Source organism: Passer montanus, unplaced genomic scaffold (genome assembly GCF_014805655.1).
Source record: "Passer montanus isolate IOZ18808 unplaced genomic scaffold, ASM1480565v1 scaffold1, whole genome shotgun sequence".
NCBI classification, from domain to species: Eukaryota; Metazoa; Chordata; class Aves; order Passeriformes; family Passeridae; genus Passer; species Passer montanus.
Window position 1 is genome coordinate 10,658,998 of NW_024356504.1, and position 24,886 is coordinate 10,683,883.

The following is a 24,886-nucleotide window of genomic DNA, read 5'->3' on the forward strand; positions in this document are numbered from 1 at the left end:
ATCTAAGAGTTATATGCTTGTCCCTTCTATCTCAGAGCAGGTCAGTATTTCTAGCTGACCTTAATTCCAAAATTAACTACCTTGATTAAAATGTTTTGCCTGTAAAGGCAATGCAACTTTTATGTGCTGTATAGTAGTACTGAGCAATGATTGATTCTCTGGCTTCAAATCTCATTGCCACTCTTGCCTCTGAAGATGTGTAAGGAAAGCTGCTTCTCTTGAAGCTGTGTATAAATGTCATCTGTGTCACACATCCAGACAGTCTAGGTCTTCAATAACTACTTAACTACTGTGAACCTTTCCTTCTTCTCACTCTTTTTAAATTTTTTTTTCCTGATTTTTCATAATTTTCCTTTTCAAATATTCCTTCTGACCTTTACTTGCCCCACAGAGATTAAGGGATCTTTGAGCATGTTTTGTGTCACATCTTCATTTGATTGCCTCCATTAACATTTTTCCTTCACTCTTCTGTATATATTGCTCTTACCTAACTCTGAACCTTTCCTAATATTGCTATGCAATGTGCACCAAATGGCTGGCCATTGCCAAAAACTGAGCCAGAAAGTGTGAAGCCTGGCTTCAAGCACACCTTCTCAGTAACTGGTATTGCACTGCAAGATTCAGGAGGATACAAATGCTTCCAGAGTGCAAGTTTTCTGCTGTGGAAACTGGCAGCTGTACTAAAGTACCAAAGCCACTTCTGGCAAGCACAGATGGAAATATACTCCTTGGAATGGTTCCTCTCCTGAACCTCCTCAGGAGTGATGCTCTTTGTTCATTTCACAGGCTTTTTAGCTCTTTTTCCTTTATTGTGAATAAGCCTGGAAACCCTGGCTAATGGTTGCACACTCACACTTTCAACTAGCATATCTCACCAACACTGGTGTTCCTTAGAAAATGGACATCCTGCATGCATTAAAATAAACTTCTTAGAGTAATGATGGCAGATCTTTTTACTCTTTACTTGAAGAAAGTCCCTATAGGAGCTCAGCCAAATTTTTAGATGTCAATTACATCAATTACATCTCTTTCACAGTTCACTTTTTGGTCTTCTGTAAAACAAATATAAGTAATAAAGTGTATTTTTACTTCAAACAGTCTATTCCTTTTAGCTATGTGGGATTAAAACATTTCTAAAAATACCAGGTCAGTTTAGACACAGAAAAAACCCCATTCAGACGCATTTTGGTTTCTGTCCAGAAGTTATGTTACTGATTCCATCAATTCATGTTGTAAACTTAAAAAAATGGCTGTGGTCATGAGTGGTTCTAGTAGATCCTACCTACATATCTCCAGCATTAATGTCTGCCTAAATCTATCATTCTTCATCTGCAAAGTAAACATCTGCAGCTCCAAACATACTGTCAACTTGAGATCTTCAGAGCTGGTTTTTAACAATATTTGAATAACTAAAAAGAAAAGTGTAAAAAAAAACTAGTATTACTAGAAAAAATATTTATGATGCTTGTGTTGTCAAGTATGGTTCAAAAATTTAGAAGTGATTTTATTTAAAGTGGAGGTCCAGATAAATAAATAATTTAGTTCTTGTATGTTTTACTATTTTTTATAATGAAGATAAACAACTTTGTTTTACTTCTAGGCTACTTTCAAAGGATGGATGGATATTATGTATGCTGCTGTTGATTCAAGAGATGTAAGTGTAAATTTTTCAAAGATCATCTATTGATTATTTTCTGAGAGTATAAAATTTAAATAGCTACAAACACAAAAAAAAATTATAATCAGCATCAATACATATTTTTTGAATCTCAGAATTTTTACTGGAAAGAATTTCACTTCCTTCTGTTTAGCCAAAAAAGCTAAATTAAGTGGATTTTTTTTTTAAGGATGCAGTCAGTGTAATAGAACAAAGAGATTTTTGACATATTTTTGATAATCATAAGTATGAATTAATTTAAGATTATATGATGCATTTATTAAATATGGAATATATTAATCAGGTTTTATAATTTGTAACTGTGCATTTTGTTGTTTCCTTAGGTTGAGTACCTATGTTACCTAGATATTTTAGTGCAATTAAATTTTAAGGCTGAAGATCACCTGTTAAGCTTTCTGGGGATTAGAATTTTACTTTGGCTACAAAACTCTGTTTAACTTACACAAATACTCATGTTAATTATATTGTCTCCCAGAGTAAAACACCCTCTTTCATTATCTTCAGCATTTCTACACTCAAGCTTGTTGTGCTGTAGAGATGCTGGGATGTGGCATCCAGAAAAACCGAGACAATAACAAAATCTTTCTTCACAACTTCCTAAATTTAATGGATTTCACAAAACATATATTCACTAAATATTTGTTGAAAGCATCTGTTCCTAGCTGGATGTAAGATCACTCTTGCAAGACCAAAAGAGTTACAAAGAGATTTAGGCAGTAGTAAATTTTTTTTTCTGTTGCATGATAATATACTGAACACAATATAAAATATTTAGATTTCTGCTAATAAAATTTTAAGTATTAATGACTGCTCTGCATCCCACATTGCTTCCTTCTTCTTTATGAGGAACTTCTTATATATGTACAAACATCTGTGGGCACATTTACTTAAAAATTTCATATGAGCAAAAATTCTGTCAGCTTCCGGTTCTCCAAATATTGATTGGAATGGACAAGTTCAATCTTTCTTTTTAATAAATTAGTGCTGTTCATAGCTTTTCTGTCTGAGATGGCATATACCTAATTCTATATTTTTACATCTAATATTCTCATAGGTATCATTTTTTATATTTTTGTAGGTAAAAGATCAACCTAAGTATGAGGACAACTTGTATATGTATCTCTATTTTGTCATCTTTATCATATTTGGATCATTTTTTACCTTGAACCTTTTCATTGGTGTTATTATAGACAACTTCAACCAACAAAAAAAGAAGATAAGTATTTAAAATATTTGAATATTGGTATGAATTACTAGCTATAAAGAATTTCAAAGTTATTTCTGTAAGTCTAATAAAAATCAAAAGTAATTTCAAGACCTTAAATAAAATGTCTCTTTTTAAATAATAATCTGCACTAAAATCTGTGGATGTATTTCTGAACTTTGCATTTTTAGCATTTCGACAAGTGAAAAGTTGGGTCATAATAATTTGCAAATTGTGTAAACAGTTACAATGAAGACATGAAAAGTGAATGTGAATTATTGCTTTGATTAGATGCAATATCATCTGGCATGAAATAATTTCTTTTTCAATTTACGCTAAAAAATCAGGATAAATTAAGGTACATTCATCATAATTATTTTTACAAACTCTTGACACTTCATGAAGACACAATATGGCATTGTGTTCATATAACGAATAGTGGATCTGCAAACTGATTGAATAATAAGTTAAGAGTAAGTAAAAGAGACCTCGTATGAATTGGCTTGTATCTATAAGTAAAAATGGGTACATAAGGGCTTTTTTTTCCCTAACACTTCTATGAGAATGAGATTAATTCATTAGACACAAACACAATCTATAATTCCTTATCAGTAGTAAAGCAAAGATATACAGGGAATGGTGGTTTATTTCTGTATACTTTTGACATACAAGTATGTTTAAAATAATTGTATTGATAGTGCATTCAGTTCAGTTTTAAAGAACTTTAAAATATAAAAATACAAATAATCACATTCAAAATATTTTGAAGCCTCACAGTTTTTAGTTTTGAAATGCCAGGTTCATTCTAAATTTTTGTGTGCTGTGAAAAAGCAGTTTCATATGGTTTGGTTTTTTTCAATCACCAATTAAAAAACAGCAATACCAGACAGAATCTCTGGTAAAAGAAAACTGTGAACTACAGAAATTTTTCCTTGTGCAGATATTCTTTAGCTTCCTAAACATGTCTGGGGTTACTATCAATTTTGTGATGCTTCAGGCTGTGGTACCCAGTTTAGCAGACGGTGACATTGACATTGTGCTTCCATCTGACTCAGTGCAGATTCATCAATAAGCACAATTTACCTATACTGGAAGTCATTCAGTCAGTTGCACATCTGACTGGCAGTATTTGCAACTCAGACAAAGGCTGATTTGAGTTTGTCAAGGTTCCTTCCAGTGGTGCTTTAATTTGCTATGTCACGAAATGAATTACTTTTCTTAATTTTATGTCAAAGGTGGGGGTGGTTTTTTTTGCTGTTAAAACCCACAGATTAGATACTAATACACTCTCCCAACACAAAGTCTGCTTCAAAGTTATGCCTCTTTTAGATCTGTCTAGCTGTAATCCTAAAAATCTATACAGAAGATAGCCATGTAAGGCACTAGTCATGCTCCTATTCACTAAACATATCGTAATCAGTAAGTTATTGAACAGAATCAGTACAGAAAGAATGCTTTTAGCCATTTCAGCAAAAGTGAACATGAAGACACTGGAAAAACTCAATGCATTACTCAACCCACAATGGGTTTTTCCTGTTCGTTAGGAATGTATATGAGCATCCACCCTATAAACACCTGGAAAAAGAACTCTTCCTTTTTTATATAAATTAAATATAATTTTTATTATTATATTACAGGGAGACATGATGTAGATAAATGTTTTATGTGTGGACATGATACTAATTAATTTTGATATTATTTCTTTACTTTGGAGGTCAGGATATATTTATGACAGAAGAACAGAAGAAATATTACAATGCAATGAAAAAATTGGGATCCAAAAAGCCACAGAAACCTATACCGAGGCCAGTGGTATGAGTGATTTGATTTTTACACCCTGAATATTAAATACTCATTTGGGAATATAGTCTTGTCTACAAGATAAGATTATAGGTCTGGAAAGAAAATATATTTTCAATTTATTTTACTGTAAATTGTCCCTTTTTGAATCCATCAGATTTGATTATTAATATTGTGTTGAAAAACATACATAATGAAGTATTAACAAAATTATTTAATAATATTAAATTTAATAATGATAAATTTCAAAATTCCCTGCCTAAGTCCTGGAAAACCACAATTGTTTGAATCATTTATTGGTTCTTGTTACCAGGGATAAACTTCATTTTCTGTTTTTTCTCCTCACAGAGAATTTGTAGGAAATGGGGAGGCACTGGCCCTTGCTGCTGAAGACAGAAAGGGGCACTGGTAACCTATTGGGAAAGACAGATACGGAAAATCTTACAGAATAAAATCATGTCCTAGGGAGTAAAGCACAGACTAGGATAAATTTGTCACTAAGCTAAGACACTACTCTTGTTATTTACTGAACTCCTACACTGTTTAAAAAAATAAAATACTTGTTGCACCTTATGCACCAAGTGGTTAAAAATAGACTTTCTAAGCAGAGACATATGGCAAAAAACACTGAGCTAAGTACTAAAGAAAAACTAGGATATTACAGTCATAGTGTGTTTGAGACATGTGTCTTCAGCAGCCCAATGATCTCACCAAGCACAATTAGTTTAAGGAAGAAAGAGGGTTAGCATTTTAAAACCATCTGAGAATAAAGATAAGAAAATTAGCTTTTATTCGGCTGGTACTCTTGCTGGCTATCAATTTACACCATCCATTTACCCCAATAATATTAACTGTCATTGTTATTACTCTTATTATTGCAGTGTTTCCCTTCTTGTCTCTTCAACCAACAGAGGCGAACTTCTTGATTCACTCTAGCAAGATGAGATATAAACCAGCATGTGCTGGGCTTACTGCCTCCCTTGTGAATGAGTGCTGCTTTGCACTCCTAAACCTTGAAGGGAGTTGTTTTCTCATTTTAAAAGAAAATTATTTACACTGTATAAACTGTATTCCATCTTGTATTTGCAGAACAAATTCCAAGGCATGATCTTTGATTTTGTAACTAAACAAGTATTTGACATCAGCATCATGATACTCATCTGCCTTAACATGGTCACAATGATGGTAGAAACAGATGACCAGAGTAAAGAAATGGAAACAATTTTATCCCGGATTAACCTGGTGTTCATTGTCCTTTTCACTGGAGAATTTGTCCTGAAATTGATTTCACTTCGTCATTACTACTTCACTATAGGCTGGAATATTTTTGATTTTGTGGTTGTGATTCTCTCCATAGTAGGTAAGAGCAGCTTGTTTTCCAGAAAGAACTAGTGGAAGAAATAGGAAACATTTGTTTCAAGTATGTTAATACTGATTGCAGAATTTTCTTTTTCCTATGACTTAAATGTTGATTCAGATCTTCGTATTATCTAGCATACAATATATGTAATGTTGTATATAAGATTTTTATCTCTCCCAATAAATTAATTGTCATTTTCCACATCAAAAGACATAATGAAACTATTTGGCACATTAGATTAATGTGTACAAATATAAAGAGGAATGTTTAGTGGTATATGCAAACTAACCGCAGATTTACTTTCAGTACTAGAACTGAAAATTATTTGAAATGGGTGAGATTTTTTTTTTTACTTTTGCTAAGATTTGTCAGTTAATATCTAGTGGCTGTCCAAGGTGCAAATGAGTGACACATCTGAGAAAGATTGTGCTGCTAAAACCTAGATCTGTTAAAGAAATCTCTGATTTTCAGAAATTAAGCCAATATCATCCTTCATAAAGAAAGTGCTTATAGGCTCAGCTTCAAGAATTAGCTGTATCTAAGACATAAACATCCCTTTCCCAACCATTTTAAGAACTACTGAAAGCTTAGACAGGGACTACCTACTTGCTATAATCAGTCTTTATTTTACTTATTTACCTTCTCTAGGATAGCATTTCAACATAAGGACAGATGCTTTCACCTTATTAACAGCTTTCAATAAAATGGAATCACTTGTATAATTTTTTGTTATGGCATAGAATCCCTACACTGATTATATTGGAAATAGCAATAACTCAATCTTTCCATAGGTAATTAATTAATTTTAAATTTTATTTTAATTATTTACTTTTTTTTCCTAGGTATGTTTTTGGCTGAGATGATTGAGAAGTACTTTGTATCTCCCAAGAAAAATATGAAAAAGATAAAGCAGAAAAGAACTATAAAGGTAAAGACATCAGGGAAAATAAAAAATAATGATCTAAGAATTTTGTTAATGGGACAACTTGTTTACAGTCTTTGAGAATGAATCATCAACTGGACTCCTGCAGGAGATTTATGCCAAACTGACAGTTTTTACACATATATGTGTGTGTGTGCGTGTGCGCGCGCGTGTGTGCATATATATACATTATATATATACTTAAGGTCAGTGCCTATAACAAAACAGTGAACCTCCATCATCAGACTGTGACTCTGTTAATCAGGGTAAAAAACTTGACAAGAGGTTACTGTTTCCACTACAGCTGACACTGCTAAGAATAAGGTAAAAGGTGGCTCCATAGAGAAGATGGAGCATGAAATGAGTGCAAAAATATACTTTATTTCCACAACATGTAGAACAGTAATTCTCTTCACTGTTTGTAATGCAACTGCCACACTTGTCATATTTTTACAAAAACTGTATTAGTGTATTTATCATTTTTTAATTCACAGGTTGTTTACTATTACATGTGACTATTTTTGTAATAGGTTTTATGTTGGGGAAAGAGGTATGAGGACCAGGAGTTCTACTTTCAGATTCTCTATAATGTACAGATAGGAGTGATTTGCATAGACATGCTGCATTGTCAATCATGCATAAATAAAAATATGACATTGCACAAAGCTGAAGATTTTAAGAACTTCCATATTTCAGGGTTGCTCTTAAATTTGAAGTATTCTAACTACTTGTATGGCTGCATCCAGACTATGTGCATCCAGATTAATGTGCCTGGAGAGTCTCCTCTAATTTACAGGAATCTGCAATGACTTATTTTTATGTGAATGACTAAACATTAATATGTTTATTTTAAAATATTTACAGTTCAAAAAATATTGTGCAGTTTCTGCACTGGAAAAATAGCTTCACCAAAATATATCTGGGAGTTCTTTTGTTTTGTTTTGGTTTTGACAGCTCTTTTTTTTCCCCTGGGCTATTCTTTGGTTACTGTCTTTCATTATCTCGAACATCCAGTGAATCCATAAAATACCCTTTTCCATGTAAATATTAACAGTATACTGTTGTGCATATTTGAGAATTAAATGGCTTTACCGCATTGAATTGCATCAGGTATGTACCACAGTATGGTTAATTTGCAAGAGCTCAACAGGATATGTTGTATTCTGTGTCCTAGATAGGAGAGTATCACTGATGCATGTCAATGCTGTTGCTGCTGTACCTTCTCCTTCACTGTCCACAGTCTCCACTATAGGAAGCCATGTGTCAGTGATGAAGTGAATCAAGTTGTCCAACCAGACCTCATTCTTTCAAATCATTAAGCAATAGTTTACAGCTATTTATGAGCTTTTTTAGTTTTGCATTTTAAATTTGAAGTGGCTGCTATGTCGTGTAGAATCAGACTGTACAGGCCATATTGCAAACTGTTAAACCTGTTGACAATGTGGTTAGCATATATAAATAATGTAAAGAAATACCATTTGGCAACAGTTCTGTATATAAGAAAAGTGTCTTCAAGTTTAGATCACTGTTTCTTATATTTCTTTCCTTATTCACTTGGCTTATTTTCTAACCACAGTAATTCCAAACTGGCATCATCACACTATGGGAAAAAAGTGAGTATTTGTAGACTATCTTGTTTTAATAATATATTTGCATATATTCCAATGTGAAGTAAATTGTGTAAATCTGGAACCCAGCTTGTTTCCAAATAGTTACAGGACATAGCAAGGAAAGCATTAGGGGAATGTGTGAATTTCTAGCACTATTTGCATCAGAAGTTCCAAGATAATCTCATAGTTGATTAAATCCTTGCTATCTTGCAGTGTCTGTTTACATAGTCTACTCTTATTCTTTTTTGAATCACAGTTCACTAGGCTTGTACAAATAAAGTATTTCCCAAGAAAAAAATGGCACATTTGTATAATCCAGGACATCTGGACATTTTGTGTTTCATACACAAGCTAACATTAAACGTAGAATCTTTCTTTTACAAATGCTTTTGACTTGTAATGTGTTGGTGAAATGCATGCAAGAAATTGTTATTATCATAAACAACGCAAACAATATTACATATGAGCCAAAAAATAAAGATTTCTTTTTTTTAAATTATGTTTATTTTGCTTTGTCTCTGAACTTCTGTTGGTTAAAACAAGATAAAAACTGACTTTGGTGCGAATAAGAATTGATTTTTCCCTGCAGCTAAACACCTTATTCTTCACATTTTAACTTCTACGTAAAATAATTATAAAAAAAATCTGAGAACTTTGATCAAACTACATTTCTTTTTACTTCTTTGTTATCAGCATATTGTCTGTGAATAAAATGGGACACCTACACAATTCTACCCCCAAAAAGGTCTCTCAACCCTCAAAAGCCCTTCTCAGCCATTTGTGTAATTTAAACCTCACATTACTCTACTCCTATGCTTCCAATGCATTTGAATGGAAACAACACTTGAAAGAACTCTCCACATGCTACAGGGCAAGCCTGTAGTGATGGCTATTCCAGTCGAGCATAGTTTTATATTACTACCATATTGTGCTTGTAGTCCTTCCCTACTGTTAATCCTCCTTTGCTTCCAGTCAGCAAAGGATTCCTCATTTTATTAAATCCTAAAATCCTCACTGTGTGACTATACTGATCCATGTCCTGATCACTGATTCCAGATGAATTTTCAACACGTCCAGCCACAGACAAAATGCCTTCCACTCTGTATTCAACTTCTTATCTGTCACGTATTGCCAAAAAGAGAGCATTAGTAATGCTGACAGTAGAGCTAAGTCACTCTCCTAGTCTAAGTTCATTGCTTGGTACTCTTCCTTAATGAGTTTTCAGATGAAACAATTTCCACATGAATGCCCAGAAAGGAGACATATTCCTGTTCAGTACATTACAAATTAATTCTTAGGGCAGCACAGCTTAATGCTGTTCCCATGCAAGTGTTCCCAGAAGTCCCAGTCCCTCACATGAGCTAATGCAGCAGTACTACCATGTGCACAGTCATAAAAGAGTAACGAGCTTGCAGAATTAACTGGAGCTAATTCAGCACTGAAGTAATTTTAACAAAGGAGGAAGGACCAGTGTGTGGTGGAAAAAAATCCCAACTGTTTCTTCTAAGAAGCAGACTGGCCACAATAAAGACAAGCAGGACTGCCATTATGGGAAGTTAGGAGCCTGAATAGTCAAATGTATTTACTATGAAATTCATTAATACATTAAAGGAAATGGTGAGTACTCAGCACTTTTTAGTCCATTATAAATTGCATACTGTAATTTATTGAAAAAAAAAATTAAATCCTTTGGGAGGTGAAATCATGATAGGAATGAAAAAAATCAGGAAAGTCGTTGCCCAGAGGGTTCATCACTAGTATATGACTGACATGATACATTATTATTATTGCTACACTAAATGTCACAATTGTGTGAGGATTTTTGCATTTCAAAGCTTAACTCTCTTGAAGTGCCATTTGTTGTGATCTTTATGTTCATCTCTTTAGTTCCTCAACTAGATAGATAAAATGGCAAAAAAACATAAATCTGAGCACCAAAGATTACCGAACTAACAACAAAATCTTACACTTAAAATAAGTTTGTATTATTTTTTATTTTTTGCCATTTTGAAAATGTTTGGCTATCTAGAAAAATATAAGCCTTGGAAAAGACAACGCCATGAGAGCGAAGCTCAAAACCACAGAAAAACTTAATTACAAGCAGACAAAGCAAATAGCAAGCAGAGTTCATTAGCCATGTGTCCAAATTACTGAGCTTGTTACAATGGATACTTTCTAAAATATCATGATTAATTCACATACAATTTAATAATAAGACAAGATAAGGTAAAGGAGGCTGGTGAAGTGCTGTGATCTGTTTCCACTAAACACCACAGAGCAGGGATGTGCTTCATCTTTGTAATGTAACACATACTCTGCACCACTTCACAAATTAAATACCTCACCCTCATAGAAGAAAACATACTGCAACATGAGGCTTGGCTAAGCTAAGAGAATAAATTGTACTGCAGTAGCCTAAGTAAACTGAAGCCAATTACCATCTCTCAGGAGAAAAGACAAATCACATGCATCTCTGCAGCAAGTGCTATGTTTGATGCATATATGAAAAGACATATCATGAACAATTTATAGCAGTAAAGCAGGCATTCATTCCCAAGCATTCCACACTTCAAGTACATTTCCTGTATAATAAAAGCCACTTAATGGGTTTTTTTCTCATAACCTACATTAAGGGGTAACAGGGAAAACACTATCACCCCTAAAAGTATTCATTGTTTTTATAGGAAACACACATAAAAATATAGAAAGCACTTACCAGACCTTGCATAGCATTACTGTTTTTTTCTATAACAGGATTTTCAGCATCACAGGGATCTTTATGCTTTATTTTAAAACCTTATTAGTCTGTACATGGATCACAAACACTCTGCCTCACCGTTTTCCTGATATAGAAGTGTTTGGTTTGCTTTCAGAAGGCAAAGCCCCAGGTACATGCTTATAGTGAAATACCAGCAAAGTACAGTCTTAATGAGTGAAATTGGACACCTAAATTGAAGTGGGTCATGTCATTTTTTCCTTCAGTCTAATGTAGTGATATCACATCCAGCAAACCAAAAGAAGCAGTTTAACAACATATCATATAACAGCAGTTATATTCAAAGATAACGTGCACAGGTTTTTTAATTATGTCACACAAACACTGTAAGTTGTATTATGAATTTCTTTCCCAGAGATTTGGACCTGATCGACTGAATTGAACAGCCACAAAAATTTACACATCTTCAATTTTTTCGCTTGTTGCTGTTACTGGGGGATGACAGTGATGGGCCTAATTTCATGACTGCAGGAAGCTCAGTACTGGTATACACTTCAGAGATCCCAGCTCTGATCTAAGGAAGGAAATTGATTGACCCAGAAAAAAATAACAGATTTTAACTCTGTGGAATATCAAAGGCCTTATCTTACCTCTTCATGCAAATATGCAGAGAAAGATCTGAGAAGCATGTGAAAATATGCAATGCAAAAGTTGTATAAATTCTCTCTCTCAACTAAGAAACATTAAAGGAAAGACATAAACACAAAAATATGCAGAAGGTCAAAGGGATGGTAGTTTTAATTGATACAGTCAGATCCTAACATATAGGACACGTATCATAGGTATCATTTATTTTTTGGATGGGATTTTGCTTCTGCAAGTCCAGGGAACAGCACATTCTTTTCAAACTCTGAAAGTGATGAGACAAAAGTGGCAGAGCATATGCTACTTCCATGAATGTGTGCCTGTAATGTGTGTAGAAAGGATGTTACTAACATCTCCCATCTGCACCAGGCACATCCTTAATTCATGTGTTGCAGAGTTTGTTCAGAAATTAGGACAAGCAATGATTTTTATTTTACTGTTATTTTCATAGTGAAGTATATTAACTTAGAATCTAATTTAATGTGTAGTTTCAATTATATGTTTTAGCTTTAAAATCTCTAGCTGCTCCATTTAGTGAGGGGTTTTTTTTGTTTGGTTTTTTTTTTTCTTAACAAAGAATGTGAATAAACTGCTCCATTTAGTGAGGGGTTTTTTTTTTGTTGGTTTTTTTTCTTTTTTTTTTCATAACAAAGAATGTGAATAAATTACCTTATGTAATGTAATAAATTACCTTGTGTGTATCCAGGTTGTGCAATAGGCAGAAGCAGTATTTAAATTACCTGCATTCTCCATCATACCTTCTACGTTCCTCACTCACAGCAGGAATTCAAGAATTCCACATGGGGACATGAAGCAACATCCAACTTGTTGCCCATATACATGGAAATATATACTGAGTAGAGTACTTTGTCTCCACTGGGCAGTCCTATAGGGGAATTCTCAGTTCCTAGATCCAGCACAATTAGCCTATTTTCATACTGTGATCTGAGTTCACCATGACTCTGACATTGGCACCTTGTATGTCTTCATGATTGTAATGAAAAACAGTGGGTAACTAAAATACAAAGCCCCCTGTTGCTTAGCTAAGCCCAGAATATTGTCCAGAGCATGCAATGTGTTTTTAGTTAGGTGATTTAAGCTGTTAATGAAACAGGCAGAGCAATTTGATGACTGGGTAGTAAATTCTCAAAGTGATTTTGTGAGCCTGTATTTCTTGTTCTAACAATTTTATTTCTATTTTTCAGACTGTTCATATATACAAGAATATACAAGCTCTTTGTTTTGTTTCAGATTAAAATATATAACTGACAATGCTCTTTACTGGCTTGGCTGTTCCCAATCCACATTCTGCAGACTTTTTCTAGCTGAAGCTAGAGATTGTAAATATTTTACAGTAAAACGATATTCCTATATTTTCTAGGTCACTGCTTTTTACTGTTCCCAAATCATTAGGAACAAACAGCAGAGTGAAGGAAATGCTTCATCTGAAGATGGAGTACAAAGGAGACCAATTGTTCTCTGCAGCTCACCACTGCTCTCACACTGCTCCACAGCACTGAAAACATACACAGAGCTGCTTCCTTTGGGAAAATAAGATCCAGACAGTAACTCTCATTTAACATAGGGACTCAGACACTTTAAGGAAATACTAGCTGGAGTCCTTTCTTCCATTTAGCCAAATCACTCTAATTAATTCCCCATTAAAAAGGTAGGATTTTTTTCCATCTTTATTCTCCCAAAGCTCTATACTCTCCTTCTTTATGTCAGCGTACATTAATTTGAAGCAGGGACATCTTCCTGTTGTCTGTGTACAACATTCCTGACTGAACTTTAGGCTGAAAACTCCAACACTGAATAATATTAATAATATCACAGATAACAAACACTTTTCCACAACCCATCTTCTCCAGGTATTATGTGTAGACATACAGAGTGACAGCTTCATAGTCCTTAAGATAAAATTCCACTCATGTAAACCACAAAAATTCCCAGCTTTCATTTATCTTGTTCTGTATGCTTCAAGTCTGACAGTCCTTTACCTTTTTTGAGGTTATGGTAACTCTCACATCTCTCAAGTTTCCCACTCCTTACTCAAGCACTTCACTTCCTCCTGTAGCAGAGGTGTTTACTTGCACTACTGCAAAGAAGGAGTGGAATTGAAAGGACAAGTATCTTGCAGCAACTCCAACTCCAGCTGTGGTCTTGCCAAATTGCAGAAGTTTAAACAAGGCCACTCCAGGTCAGGCCACACAAAGCATGTGGGAGGAAAATAGTAACAATTCACTAGGTGGCACTTTTATGACCCACTTGAATCTGAAGCCAAAGAAGATGCAATCACATTTTTCTGCTATGACATTGACAAGGTCAAACTGTATTTCATCACTGAAAGTACTTTAAGACCTCTTTCACTAGCAAAAGTCTGTGTGTCCTAAGCAAAGCCCAACTTTGTATTTCTACTAAGGTAATTTGCTGGGGTATGCTGTGGAAGACTGAGATGAAGGACTTTTCCCATGTATTCTCATTAACATTTCCCACCAAGCCTATCTATTTTCTGCTGCTAGAAGTGGTCATAACTATGGAGTTCTCCCTTCTTATTCAAACCAGTGCCCTAAACCACTGCCGTGTTAATGTGTTTTCACCTCAGCATACAGGTATACCTTTCCTTCTGAAGTGCCTGACTCAGGAAAAACCTTTGGTCAGTACAATGCAAAAGCTCAGGCAGTCCAACTGCGATTGTCCTCTTGCCTTTCCAATCCACATAAAGATTTTAAATGGCAAATGCAAGTAGCCTCTATCACACTGTCTGCAGTGATTGATTCTTCCCCATTCCTGCATTTCAGGGGGCATGCACGTACATAATAGGGTGGACAGGGTAGGCATGTAATCATGTGCAACCCATACAAAAGAAGCCACAGCTAGAAGGGGAATATCTTCATGCCCTTCCCCCATTCAGGAATTACTATCATCTTACAAGAGCCTTCCCTGAGGGCTGTATGTAGTCATGGTGACAAGACATCACCACCTGTCTGCCCCTGCAATGGAGGCAATGAGCCAGAATGCAAAGCTTTGTTTTGCTGCAGCTGAATGCATATAGCACATTTCCAAATAGTCTGATTCAAACAGAAACCAGAGAAAATGACAACACTTTTCAAAACATAAAATCTGAAGAACGTTCCAGATTTATTAATAATGGCTTATGAAAATGAATCAATAAAACAAAGTAGCTTGAAAATCTACATGAATTAGCATGCTTCACACTCTTCAAAATGCAATTTTAGTCATAAAATCACAAAAAAGGATGCTTTATGACCAAAAGCAGAAAATGCCGACATTACAGAAGCAGAATTTAAAATAGGCTGCAACTGTTAACACACATTGCTTTTATTCCAGTGAAAATGCACCCAGACTATTCCATACTGCTTGCCTGTTCTTAACAACGTTCAGCTTGCAGCATTTTCCTGGTTTTGGTACTGACTCCAAACATCAGCTGATTAAAAATCACAGAGAACCAGCTAAAGTACCAGCACAACACCACTCAGTGAAGGGCAGCAGTAAACATTATAAATAATGAAACAGGCAGGTGAAATGCATCCCAGCAAAGAAAGGAGATGGCCTAAATGGAATGGGAGCAGAGTATTTCCTCCTCATCCCAGATATCTAGTTTATATGTGAGGTTAGGCATACATTAGGCAGCACCTCACAGCTCTCAGATGTGGCTGTATACCCTACCTCAGGCTGAGCTTGCACTAGGCAAGACACAATGGGAGTATCTCCTTTCTCTTATCTTCTCAGTACACTGAGTTTCCCCAGGAAAGAAATGCAGACTGGTAAGGATTTTCAGCAAGTTCTCTGAGTGGGTGAATTGGATGGTCAGGACTAAAAAGCAAGCTGCAGAATTCTGTTTTGTGGTTTAGATTTACCATCAGAGACAGTACATATGTTTTCTGAAGCTGCAGTGTTGAATTGGGCCGGACCTCTATTTTCCTAATATGGGCAAGAACTACTAGACACCTGGATCTTTTATGGATCTGTTCACATGGGCTGGCTCTTCTCTGCACATGCTCCAGCACTTCAGTATCTTTCTGGGAGAGAGAGGCCCAAAACTGAATGCAGGATTCAAGGTGTGGCCTCACCAGTGCCCTGGTCCTGCTGGCTGCACTACTGCTGATACAGGCCAGGATGCCAGTGGCCTTCTTGGCCACCTGAGCACATCTGGCTTCTGTTCAGCTGCTGTCAATCAATACACCTCAGGTCCTTTTCTGCCTGAAAAGATTTCCACTCACTCTGTCCCAAGCCTGTGGCACTGCCTGGGGTTGTTGTGCCCCAAGTGCAGGACCTGGCTTTTTGTCTTGCTGAAACTCATGTAATTGACCTTGGCCCATCAATCCAGCCTGGCCAGATCCCTCTGCAGATCCTTCCTGCTTTCAAGCACATCAACACTCCCAATTTGGTGCCATCTGCAAGTTGACTGAGGATGCACTCAATCCCTTTGCCCAGATAATAAAAAAAAGATATTAAACAGTATTGACCCTAGTACTGAGCCCTGCGGAACACCACAGCCAACTGCATTTAACTCCATTCCCCATCAGTCTCTGGACCTAGTCAGCCAGCCAGTATTTTACCCAGAGAAGAGTACACTTATCCAAACCAGGAGCAGCCAGTTTCTACAGGAGAATGCTGTGGAAAACAGTGTCAAAGGCTTCAGTAATGCCTAGGTAGATGACATCCTCAGCTTTTCCCTCCTCCACTGAGACACCTTGTCATAGGTATCATCGATTACATCAGATGTTCTTCCATCAATGACTACATCATTTGTAAACAGCAAATATTTTATTTTTCAAGTGGTTAGCAGAAAAGGCATAGTTTTGATAAAGTCAGGAGAAGTTAGGAGTGCTTCAGTGCTCTCAGGTACTAACTGATTAAATTTTGAGTAATCTTTACAACTGCACATGTACTCTGCCCATAGTCACTCTCCTTCCAACATATACCCATTTAACAGGCAGACAGAGGCTTTCTGGCATCAATAAACATAAAATCTTCATGTCCACACTCAATATTCAACAAATGCTAAAGGTCACATGTGCTAAAGTTAATCTGCCATCTTGTGGGTATATATCACAAATACACTTTTTAAATTATCAACCATACAATTTATTACAGACAAATTAGTATCTTGTATTTGTATATAACCTACCTAAAGGTTCCTGAATGAAAAATGGGAGACACAAATACAACCTACCACCTGGTAAATAAGACATACATAATGATTACTGTAATTCCTAAAGAAGTAACCACAGAGGAATATTACCCAAGTTACAGTTGAAATTCTAGTTGGACAGACATTCTAGGATGGAAACTTGGTCACTTTGAAACAAAAAACAATATACATACAAATTACAAGTTAACTGCATAACAAATTAGTATAAGTTTTTTAAAAAGAAAAAAAAAATTAAACACAGGAAGAAAGATCAGTCATAAGGTGCTGAGTAACAACTTCATTACTGCTTTGGCTGCCAGTTAAATTGTATGTGGCATAGAGCAAGCGCCAATCTAAAGGTGAAGTACAAATGGCCTCTGCAATGGTACAAACATCAAAATTGTTTCCCAATAGATATATAAAACTTTCCAGCAAATTATGGCCATCAAAGAAAAAAAATCTTAAATGTGCTTAAATACAGCTCTAAAATGCAAACAGCTCCTTCAATTCTGTGTGGAATATTGCAACATTAATACATGAAAGCATAATGAAATTGTATGAGTTTCATTGGTGATTAACTTCAACATGTCATGAAATGTTGCTCCCTGGCACAAACTCCCAAACTTCCATTGTGCTTCATGTCCTTTATATGTTCTTATTCTAATAAAAATCTCTCCCTAGTCATGAATTGTGGAAACTCTTTACAAAATTAACAGTAAAACATTGATTCTATTTTATACATAGATACTTTATTTCAGTTTAATCCATCAAGACACTTATCTCTGATGATAATGACTATTTGCAAAGCTATAAGACTCTGAGATGCTTTCATAGGAATATTCCTACTAGATAGAAGTAATACACTAGTATGGAGACATCATGTGTCTAAAACATTTTGCTTTTTGAACAATTGGAAATCAAAACTCAGGTTACGTCTTAACAAAAGGTATTTAGGTTGTTTTAATAAAAACAATTAAATGGACTCAAAGAAGGGGCAAATAGCATTTTAAAACATCATTGTTAGAGCCATGATGTGTGTCACTTGTGTAAATATTGTGGTAAAGATTCACATTTTTCTTCAGCAGGATTTAGGATTTAGCTTAATTCTTGGAAAGGAAATCTACAATCTTCATTGGCTAGCTATAGAAAATAGACATCTTCACTTAAGAAAATAAGAAAAAATCTGAAGAAATAGCCATAGAAAGTATGTCTCACAATAGCTTATGATGTCCCACCAAAATGTTTTCCAAGAGAAAAAAAATAATTTTCTAATGAACACCTGGGATGTATTTTCAGACTGGGGGAAAAGTCTACAGAGCTTTTGGCTGTTTACCCAGACAAAGATAATCATAGCAGTAGATAGACATGAAAGCATTGCAGATATACTGCTGTTTTGAGTCCTTGAATGAATCTGCCTAGGTGCAAAACTACGTCACAGGGAGAGCAAGATCAGCAGAAGACCTCTTTTGAGTCACCTTTTACCTCCAGTGCAGCTGATTTGGAGAAAGGGATGTTGGAGGGTAATTCATAAATGTGATACTTGGTTTAATGCTGACATTAAATATTTTCAAGGAAGACTAGCTTGGTAGCCTGGTGAATTAAAATTTTGCCTTCATCCATGCAACAAATTATTATACCTATACCTAGGTCATAGATAAGAATGCCTTCTTCCACTTTTATAAAGTACTATAACAGATATACAAATCAAAATATGACACAGATTTAGCTAAGAAAAATCTATATATTATATTTATTTATGCAATCCACCTGAATTGTTTCTGCTCCTTTATGGGTGTTGTCTCAGTTACGTTATGGGGTACGGATTAATTTCAGTGAAATGCATCATCAGCAATGGAAGCTTGCCATGAAATCAAGACATGCATTTTGATCTACTAATCTTTCAATGGAATTACTGCCACTGTTTTTGTTCAGTTTAATTTAAAATTAAGTCTTGTTTGCAAATCCAAATTCTACATATGGGAAATGGTTTTGAATTAAAATTCTTGCTATAATTCTGTACCAGTTGTAGCCTAACTGGTGTTGGTGTGATATCTGAATACAATTATATTCTAAAAAGGCTTCACATAATGACAATATCAAATGAAATAAATTTGTACAGTTATCTATAATTTTGCCTTTTCTCATTATGTGCATGTATTATATATACGTACACAAAATGCAGTTTGGATTTAATGGGTGGGAGATTTAATAACAATACAGCACTGTTACACAAAGGTGACAACAACAGAAACCATGCTTCACTAACTTCATTGCCTTATACAATGACAAGTGACTGGACAGACAAGGAGAGAGCAGTGGATGTTGTCAACCTGGACTTCAGCAAGGTTTTTGACACTGTCTGCCATGATATCTTCTGAGGCAAGCTCAGAAAGATCAGGCTGGACAAGTGGATGGTGAGGTGGATTAAGAACTGCCTGAATGGCAGGTCTCAAGGGGCTCTGATCAGTGGCAAAGAACCTACTTATCTAAACAGTCTCTAAAGCAAGTCAACTGTTATAAGAATACCATCAATATATCCCTCCCAGAAAAGAAGAAAAATAATCTGAAACAAAACCTCCTAGCAAACAAAAAATCCCAGCTTATTCAAGTCTTGTATTTTCTTTGCAATACATTAGTGTGCAATACACAAAAAGGAGTTTCAGAGGAACTGAACTGTAAGCCTTCTCTGAAGAAAATGCCTTTAAAATTGCACTAAAATAATAGGGTTGCTTCAGTGCTGCTTACGCAAATTACATTTGCTTGGATTATAAATTGGGCAAATTTAAGTTAATCATTCACTAAATTGTGTGGCTTGGTTTATTTCCCTTCCATACCAAATTCAAATTCCAGAAACAGAATTTGAAGATCAAGCTAAGCGATTTCTGATTTTTCTACTGGTGCTGACTGAAAAGTGTTCTTGTCCACAGGATACAATTTATCTATTACTCTCCCCAAGTAAATGATGATCTTGGCACCTCTATTTTCTGTTTATATCCTTTCTCTGTGCTGCCCTCTGTAGTTGTCACAAATTCCTTTCTCATATGATCTGAGACCAATTATTCTCAACGGTATTTAATTTTGAAGTTTGTTGTTCACCTTCAGATCTATAAAAGGGGCTTCTGTGATCAAATGCTACTTTTTGAACTGCAATAATTGTTCCAATAAAACATATCACCTGTACCTGGAATTCCAATCTAGCATCTGACATAGGAGCCAGTATGTCTGTATAGTTATTTTGATAATTTTGAAAGAGATGAGATGAAGAGCTCCTATACAATCACTTTATGGCATTAATACAGACTGCATTGCATAACTACTTAAGTGATGCCACTGAGATCTGTGCACAAATGAATAAAAACAATCACGGGTTAGACTTCAATAAAATGCTAGCAAGGGTTAAATTCTGCTTTAATCCTTAAACAGGCTGCTATTAAATGTGCCTAAAGCTTTTCTTTCTAATATGTCTAGATCTGTAAAGGAGTGATGAATAAAATAACTAGCAAATATTATTTCTTTCCTCACGATGAAGTGGGGGAAAGAAGGGAGAGCAGACCATTTAGTGAAGTCAAAGAATCCAGTGTACAAAGAAAAGTTAAAGCAGTGACATCAAACCTGATAATTATTTACTAACTACAGTGTTATTCACATTCAAACACTGCAAATTTCAGATGAAAACAGGATCTTTTCCAGTTTTCAGTTATTTAGCTTCAAAGGAGATAGGTATTTGTCATGAAGAAAAGTTTTTGTTAAAAATCTAGTCATATGGTGAAAAATAGAACTCTATCAACCTAGCCTAGTTGTTTTTACAAATTGCATCTCAAATAATAAAATAAATTTTCTAAGTGAGCTATATTCTAAATAACAAAGTCAACTTTCTCCATTTCTCTTCTATCTCCCCACTGAATTTAAAATTCTACTGTTTTGAGTACACCCACACACTATCAGAAAGTGAAGGAATAAAAAATAAACACAAATAGCCCAAGATCATCTATTTACATACATTAATGTCTGTAAAGCAGAGGCAGACAAGAAAATATCAAGCAGAACAGGAGGAAGCAGGGAATTGGAGAGCGCCTTTCATATGGACAATATACTCAACCTACCAACCACTGCGGTGATTCCAGGTTAACTATTCTTATCTTATTTCTGAGTAATAAAAAGATGAGAAATATAAAATACAAAAATTAAAAAAGGAAGATAAGTCTTGGATACAAACACTAAGGCTCTTGAATTTGTATTAATATGGATAGTATCATGACCACTCTGCTTATTTACAGAATCGGAGATAAATAATACAGAAGAGTTAAGACTAATAAAACATTAACAATTTTCTCTCAGTTCTCATATAGCTTTGTGTTATTTATTCTGAAAAGGTTGGATAATAGTAGGGGTAAATGAAGCTCTAATCTTCTGCTATTTACCAAGATGACATAAAAAACTCTGAAATCCAATGAAATTTTCTTAATATCTTTAATATTACTGCCACAAAATGGTAAGAGATTCCCAGAAAGAAAACAAAACCCAACTGCATGTAGGTCTTCATTAGGAAACCAGGCTGCCCTTTAACTCACTAGAAGCAATTCACTGATGATTCTGGCTGTGACCAGGCAGAACAGATAAGGAAGAACAACATTTTCAAAAATCTCACCATGTCTTTGTGTTTACTCTAAGTTTACCATAAGTGATCCTGAAATTTTTCAGTCTCTCTCAACAAGTGGCAGCATAAATCTAAAAGCTCCTGTGGCATTAAAGATCTTTTCCATATGTAGTTGTGATGTCACCATTTTACCACTTATCCTCTACTTCTGATTAATGGTCAAATACAAGATTTTGCAGTTAAGAGCAAAACTGTTGGCCTCTTTGTGCAATGCTTTAGTAAACTGAATGGCTGACAGCATATGGTCTGACTAACATGAGGTGACAGAAGGAAGGACCTTTAAATCACCACATTCTAAATTAATTTCATGGCTAAAAAGATGGCTATGTAATGGCCACATATGATTATGTGGTCTTGCATGACCCTGTTCTCTTTGTGGTGACCTGTGTAAAGGTGCACCACAAATTATTTTAAATTACGGAAACCACGGGATCAATTTCAGTTAAATACCAGTCTTTGATTCCATGGCTTACATGTTTAGTGAAGAGCCTCCTTTAAAATTAGCTATCATATTCTGGATGAATAAAATAAATCCAATGAAGCGAAAACCAGAATTACAGTAGCTCAATAACTAATAAAAAATAATGGTTATTTCATAGCAACTTGCAATAAGGATACTCTAAACTTCTTATTGACTTGCCTAATCCTAGTAAAATCTTTCTAACATGTTTTTATAGACCATAACTCTGTAGTGCAGCAAGCAGAGTTTGTGCATAAACAAGATGACCTAGTTTTCAACATCTGCAAGTCGTAGCTTGAAGCTTGTTTGTTACTTGAAAGGCAATTAAAATTTAAACAAGTGTGAAAGAACAAACTCTTATTTTCCTTGAATTTCTGCAAAAAAACCCCAGTTACCCATAAACTAACATTTAATACAAAGCCACATCAGAACTGAAAATAACAGCACATAATTAGTATTCGTATTTTTTAGACAAAAACAAACCACAGAGAGATACTAAAACATACACAAAAATGAAAAAGAACAGTAGGGGTAAACAATTCAGGAGATTAGGTGGGCAATTCCTTTCAAATTATAAACCATGTACAGAAAGTGTAACTTCACAGGACAGTCTTCAAGTAAGAGATAAGCTGTGAGTCAATGAACTAAGTGATCTGTGTATTATTGTATGGAATCCATTAAAAATCCAGACACTCATCTTGCAACAGACAAACACTCCACATAAAAGGTGTCTACATCAGTATTTACAGAGACAAACTCATTACTCTTTTCCTCTGATAACAATTATTTTCATTGTATTCGCATCTTTTACTATTTAACTAGGATGGATTTGCTGTTAGTTACTGAACATGATGCTTATTACAAGCAGAAAGTTTATCTAGATCAAAATAATTTCTGTTCCAAAGAGCTTGTAAACTAAACACAGGAAAACACAAGAAAAACTGCCAAAGTGCCAAAGGGCATTATAGCACTAATTTTAAAAGGAAGCTAAAGAACCCAAGTAATTTATACTTCTTCATGTCTGGAAAAATCTTCTGGAAGACAAAGGTGCAAAAACTTAATATATGTTATACTAAAAAAACTATACTGAGTAAATTTAGCTCCATCCCTGTCACTGCTCCAAAGGATGGCTTTCTAGTTAAAGCACAAATGCTGAAGTAAACAGGACTGTATCCAGTTACCAACTCCTCTGCAGGACTTCAGACTCATGGCTGAGACTGTTACCTAGTTTTCTTTACTTCTATCTGTGTTCAGAGTCCAAATGTAGGTGTTACACAAATATATGTAACATCTACATAAAGAAGTGCTCTAGACTTTCCCCATGGAAAGCCTACTTGTTCCATGTAAGGAATATAAATTATTTTCATAACAAAATGTGGCATTCTACAGACCAGCGCTCAATAGTACAAGCACAAGATTTCTGCTTCCACAGACTATAATATTCATAAAAGGAATAACAGATAAAGATAAAGGATAGGAAATAGAGTAGTCACAGAACATTAACCCACTTTTAAAATTAAGTATGTATTGCCATTCTTTGTGAACGTACATTTAAAACACAAATATTATTCAAAAATACAAGTGCCTGATCTGATTACATAAATATCTGATCCTGGTGCATTAAAGAAATGTAGAAGAATAGGCTGCCATCAGCACAGAAATATTACCATTTCATTACTATACATTTGTGTACTTTCTGCTCCTCATATTAATCTTAAATTCAGTCTTCATATTGTTGTGATTTCTTTATTGTTTTAATTACCATCTACTCAGACCTTTTGCTCTTATTAATACAAAGTATTTTTAAATCATGAAAGACACCCGACATATAAATAAATGTTTTTACTTTGACACTGATACTGGATAAACGAATAGAATAGAAAATAAAGACTGCAGTTTAGAATTGGAGATTCTAAAATAACTGATTAGCATCAAAACAACTTAAGGAGAACTAAGTCTCGCCAAACATCACTTTTTTCTGAATACAGGTTCATTTGATCAAAGTAACTGTGTTGACGTCAAATGCCTTGCAGAGTGTTCTAATAGGCTTCTATGACATTCTGAGATACAGAAAACAAAAATCAATACTATACAAAATACAGGTATCCAAAGGTAAATGTAAATGAGATGCTTCTCATACAATGGAGCGCTTCCATGCAGATTATACATGGCTGGTGTTGGCCAACAGTAACACAGACCTATTTATCATAGCCTGGAGCATGGTCCTCCATCACATTCTGCCATACTCACGCAAGAAGAAAAGAGAAGAAATTGAAAAAGTTAAAGTTATAAGACAAAAAGACAAAAAAATAAAGATTCAAAGAACAGTTTTAGACCTTAAATAATGAAAATGAAAACTGTGCTGCACATACCAACTATCCAACTGAATACTAAAGTAACGCATGCAGAAGATACTCCTCTTACATTCTTAAAATGCAGTGAGATAATATGTCTTGCATACTATTCTCTTCAATATCATAATCTTGTAATAGATGCAAAGTCTAATGTCCAATCTCAGAATATCTGTATAAGAGCTACAGCCCTGTAAAATCACTTTATTTACTATGATTTACACAACTTATTCTACTCTCACAAGGAAAGCTATTAGAAGTACTACTAGAATCCTAAAAGAATAAAATAACAATCAAAATCCCTTCAAGAAACATAAAATAGCAA

The 24,886-nt window shown here is 34.8% G+C and overlaps 2 protein-coding genes across 2 annotated transcripts in view; both read left to right on the plus strand.

The window, feature by feature from the left end:
• LOC120507592 (sodium channel protein type 2 subunit alpha-like) overlaps nucleotides 1–4,694 on the plus strand; it is a 61,746-nt gene extending 57,052 nt beyond the window's left edge. Inside the window, exons 25-26 of the mRNA XM_039720462.1 lie at nucleotides 1,601–1,654; nucleotides 2,757–4,694. Coding sequence (XP_039576396.1) covers nucleotides 1,601–1,654; nucleotides 2,757–2,906 — 204 coding nt within the window. The 3' untranslated portion in view covers nucleotides 2,907–4,694. The remainder of the gene's footprint in view (nucleotides 1–1,600; nucleotides 1,655–2,756) is intronic.
• Nucleotides 4,596–24,886, plus strand: part of LOC120498273 (sodium channel protein type 3 subunit alpha-like) — a 30,375-nt gene continuing 10,084 nt past the window's right edge. Inside the window, exons 1-3 of the mRNA XM_039700801.1 lie at nucleotides 4,596–4,694; nucleotides 5,772–6,042; nucleotides 6,885–6,970. Of these exons, the coding sequence (XP_039556735.1) occupies nucleotides 4,611–4,694; nucleotides 5,772–6,042; nucleotides 6,885–6,970 (441 nt within the window). The 5' untranslated portion in view covers nucleotides 4,596–4,610. The remainder of the gene's footprint in view (nucleotides 4,695–5,771; nucleotides 6,043–6,884; nucleotides 6,971–24,886) is intronic.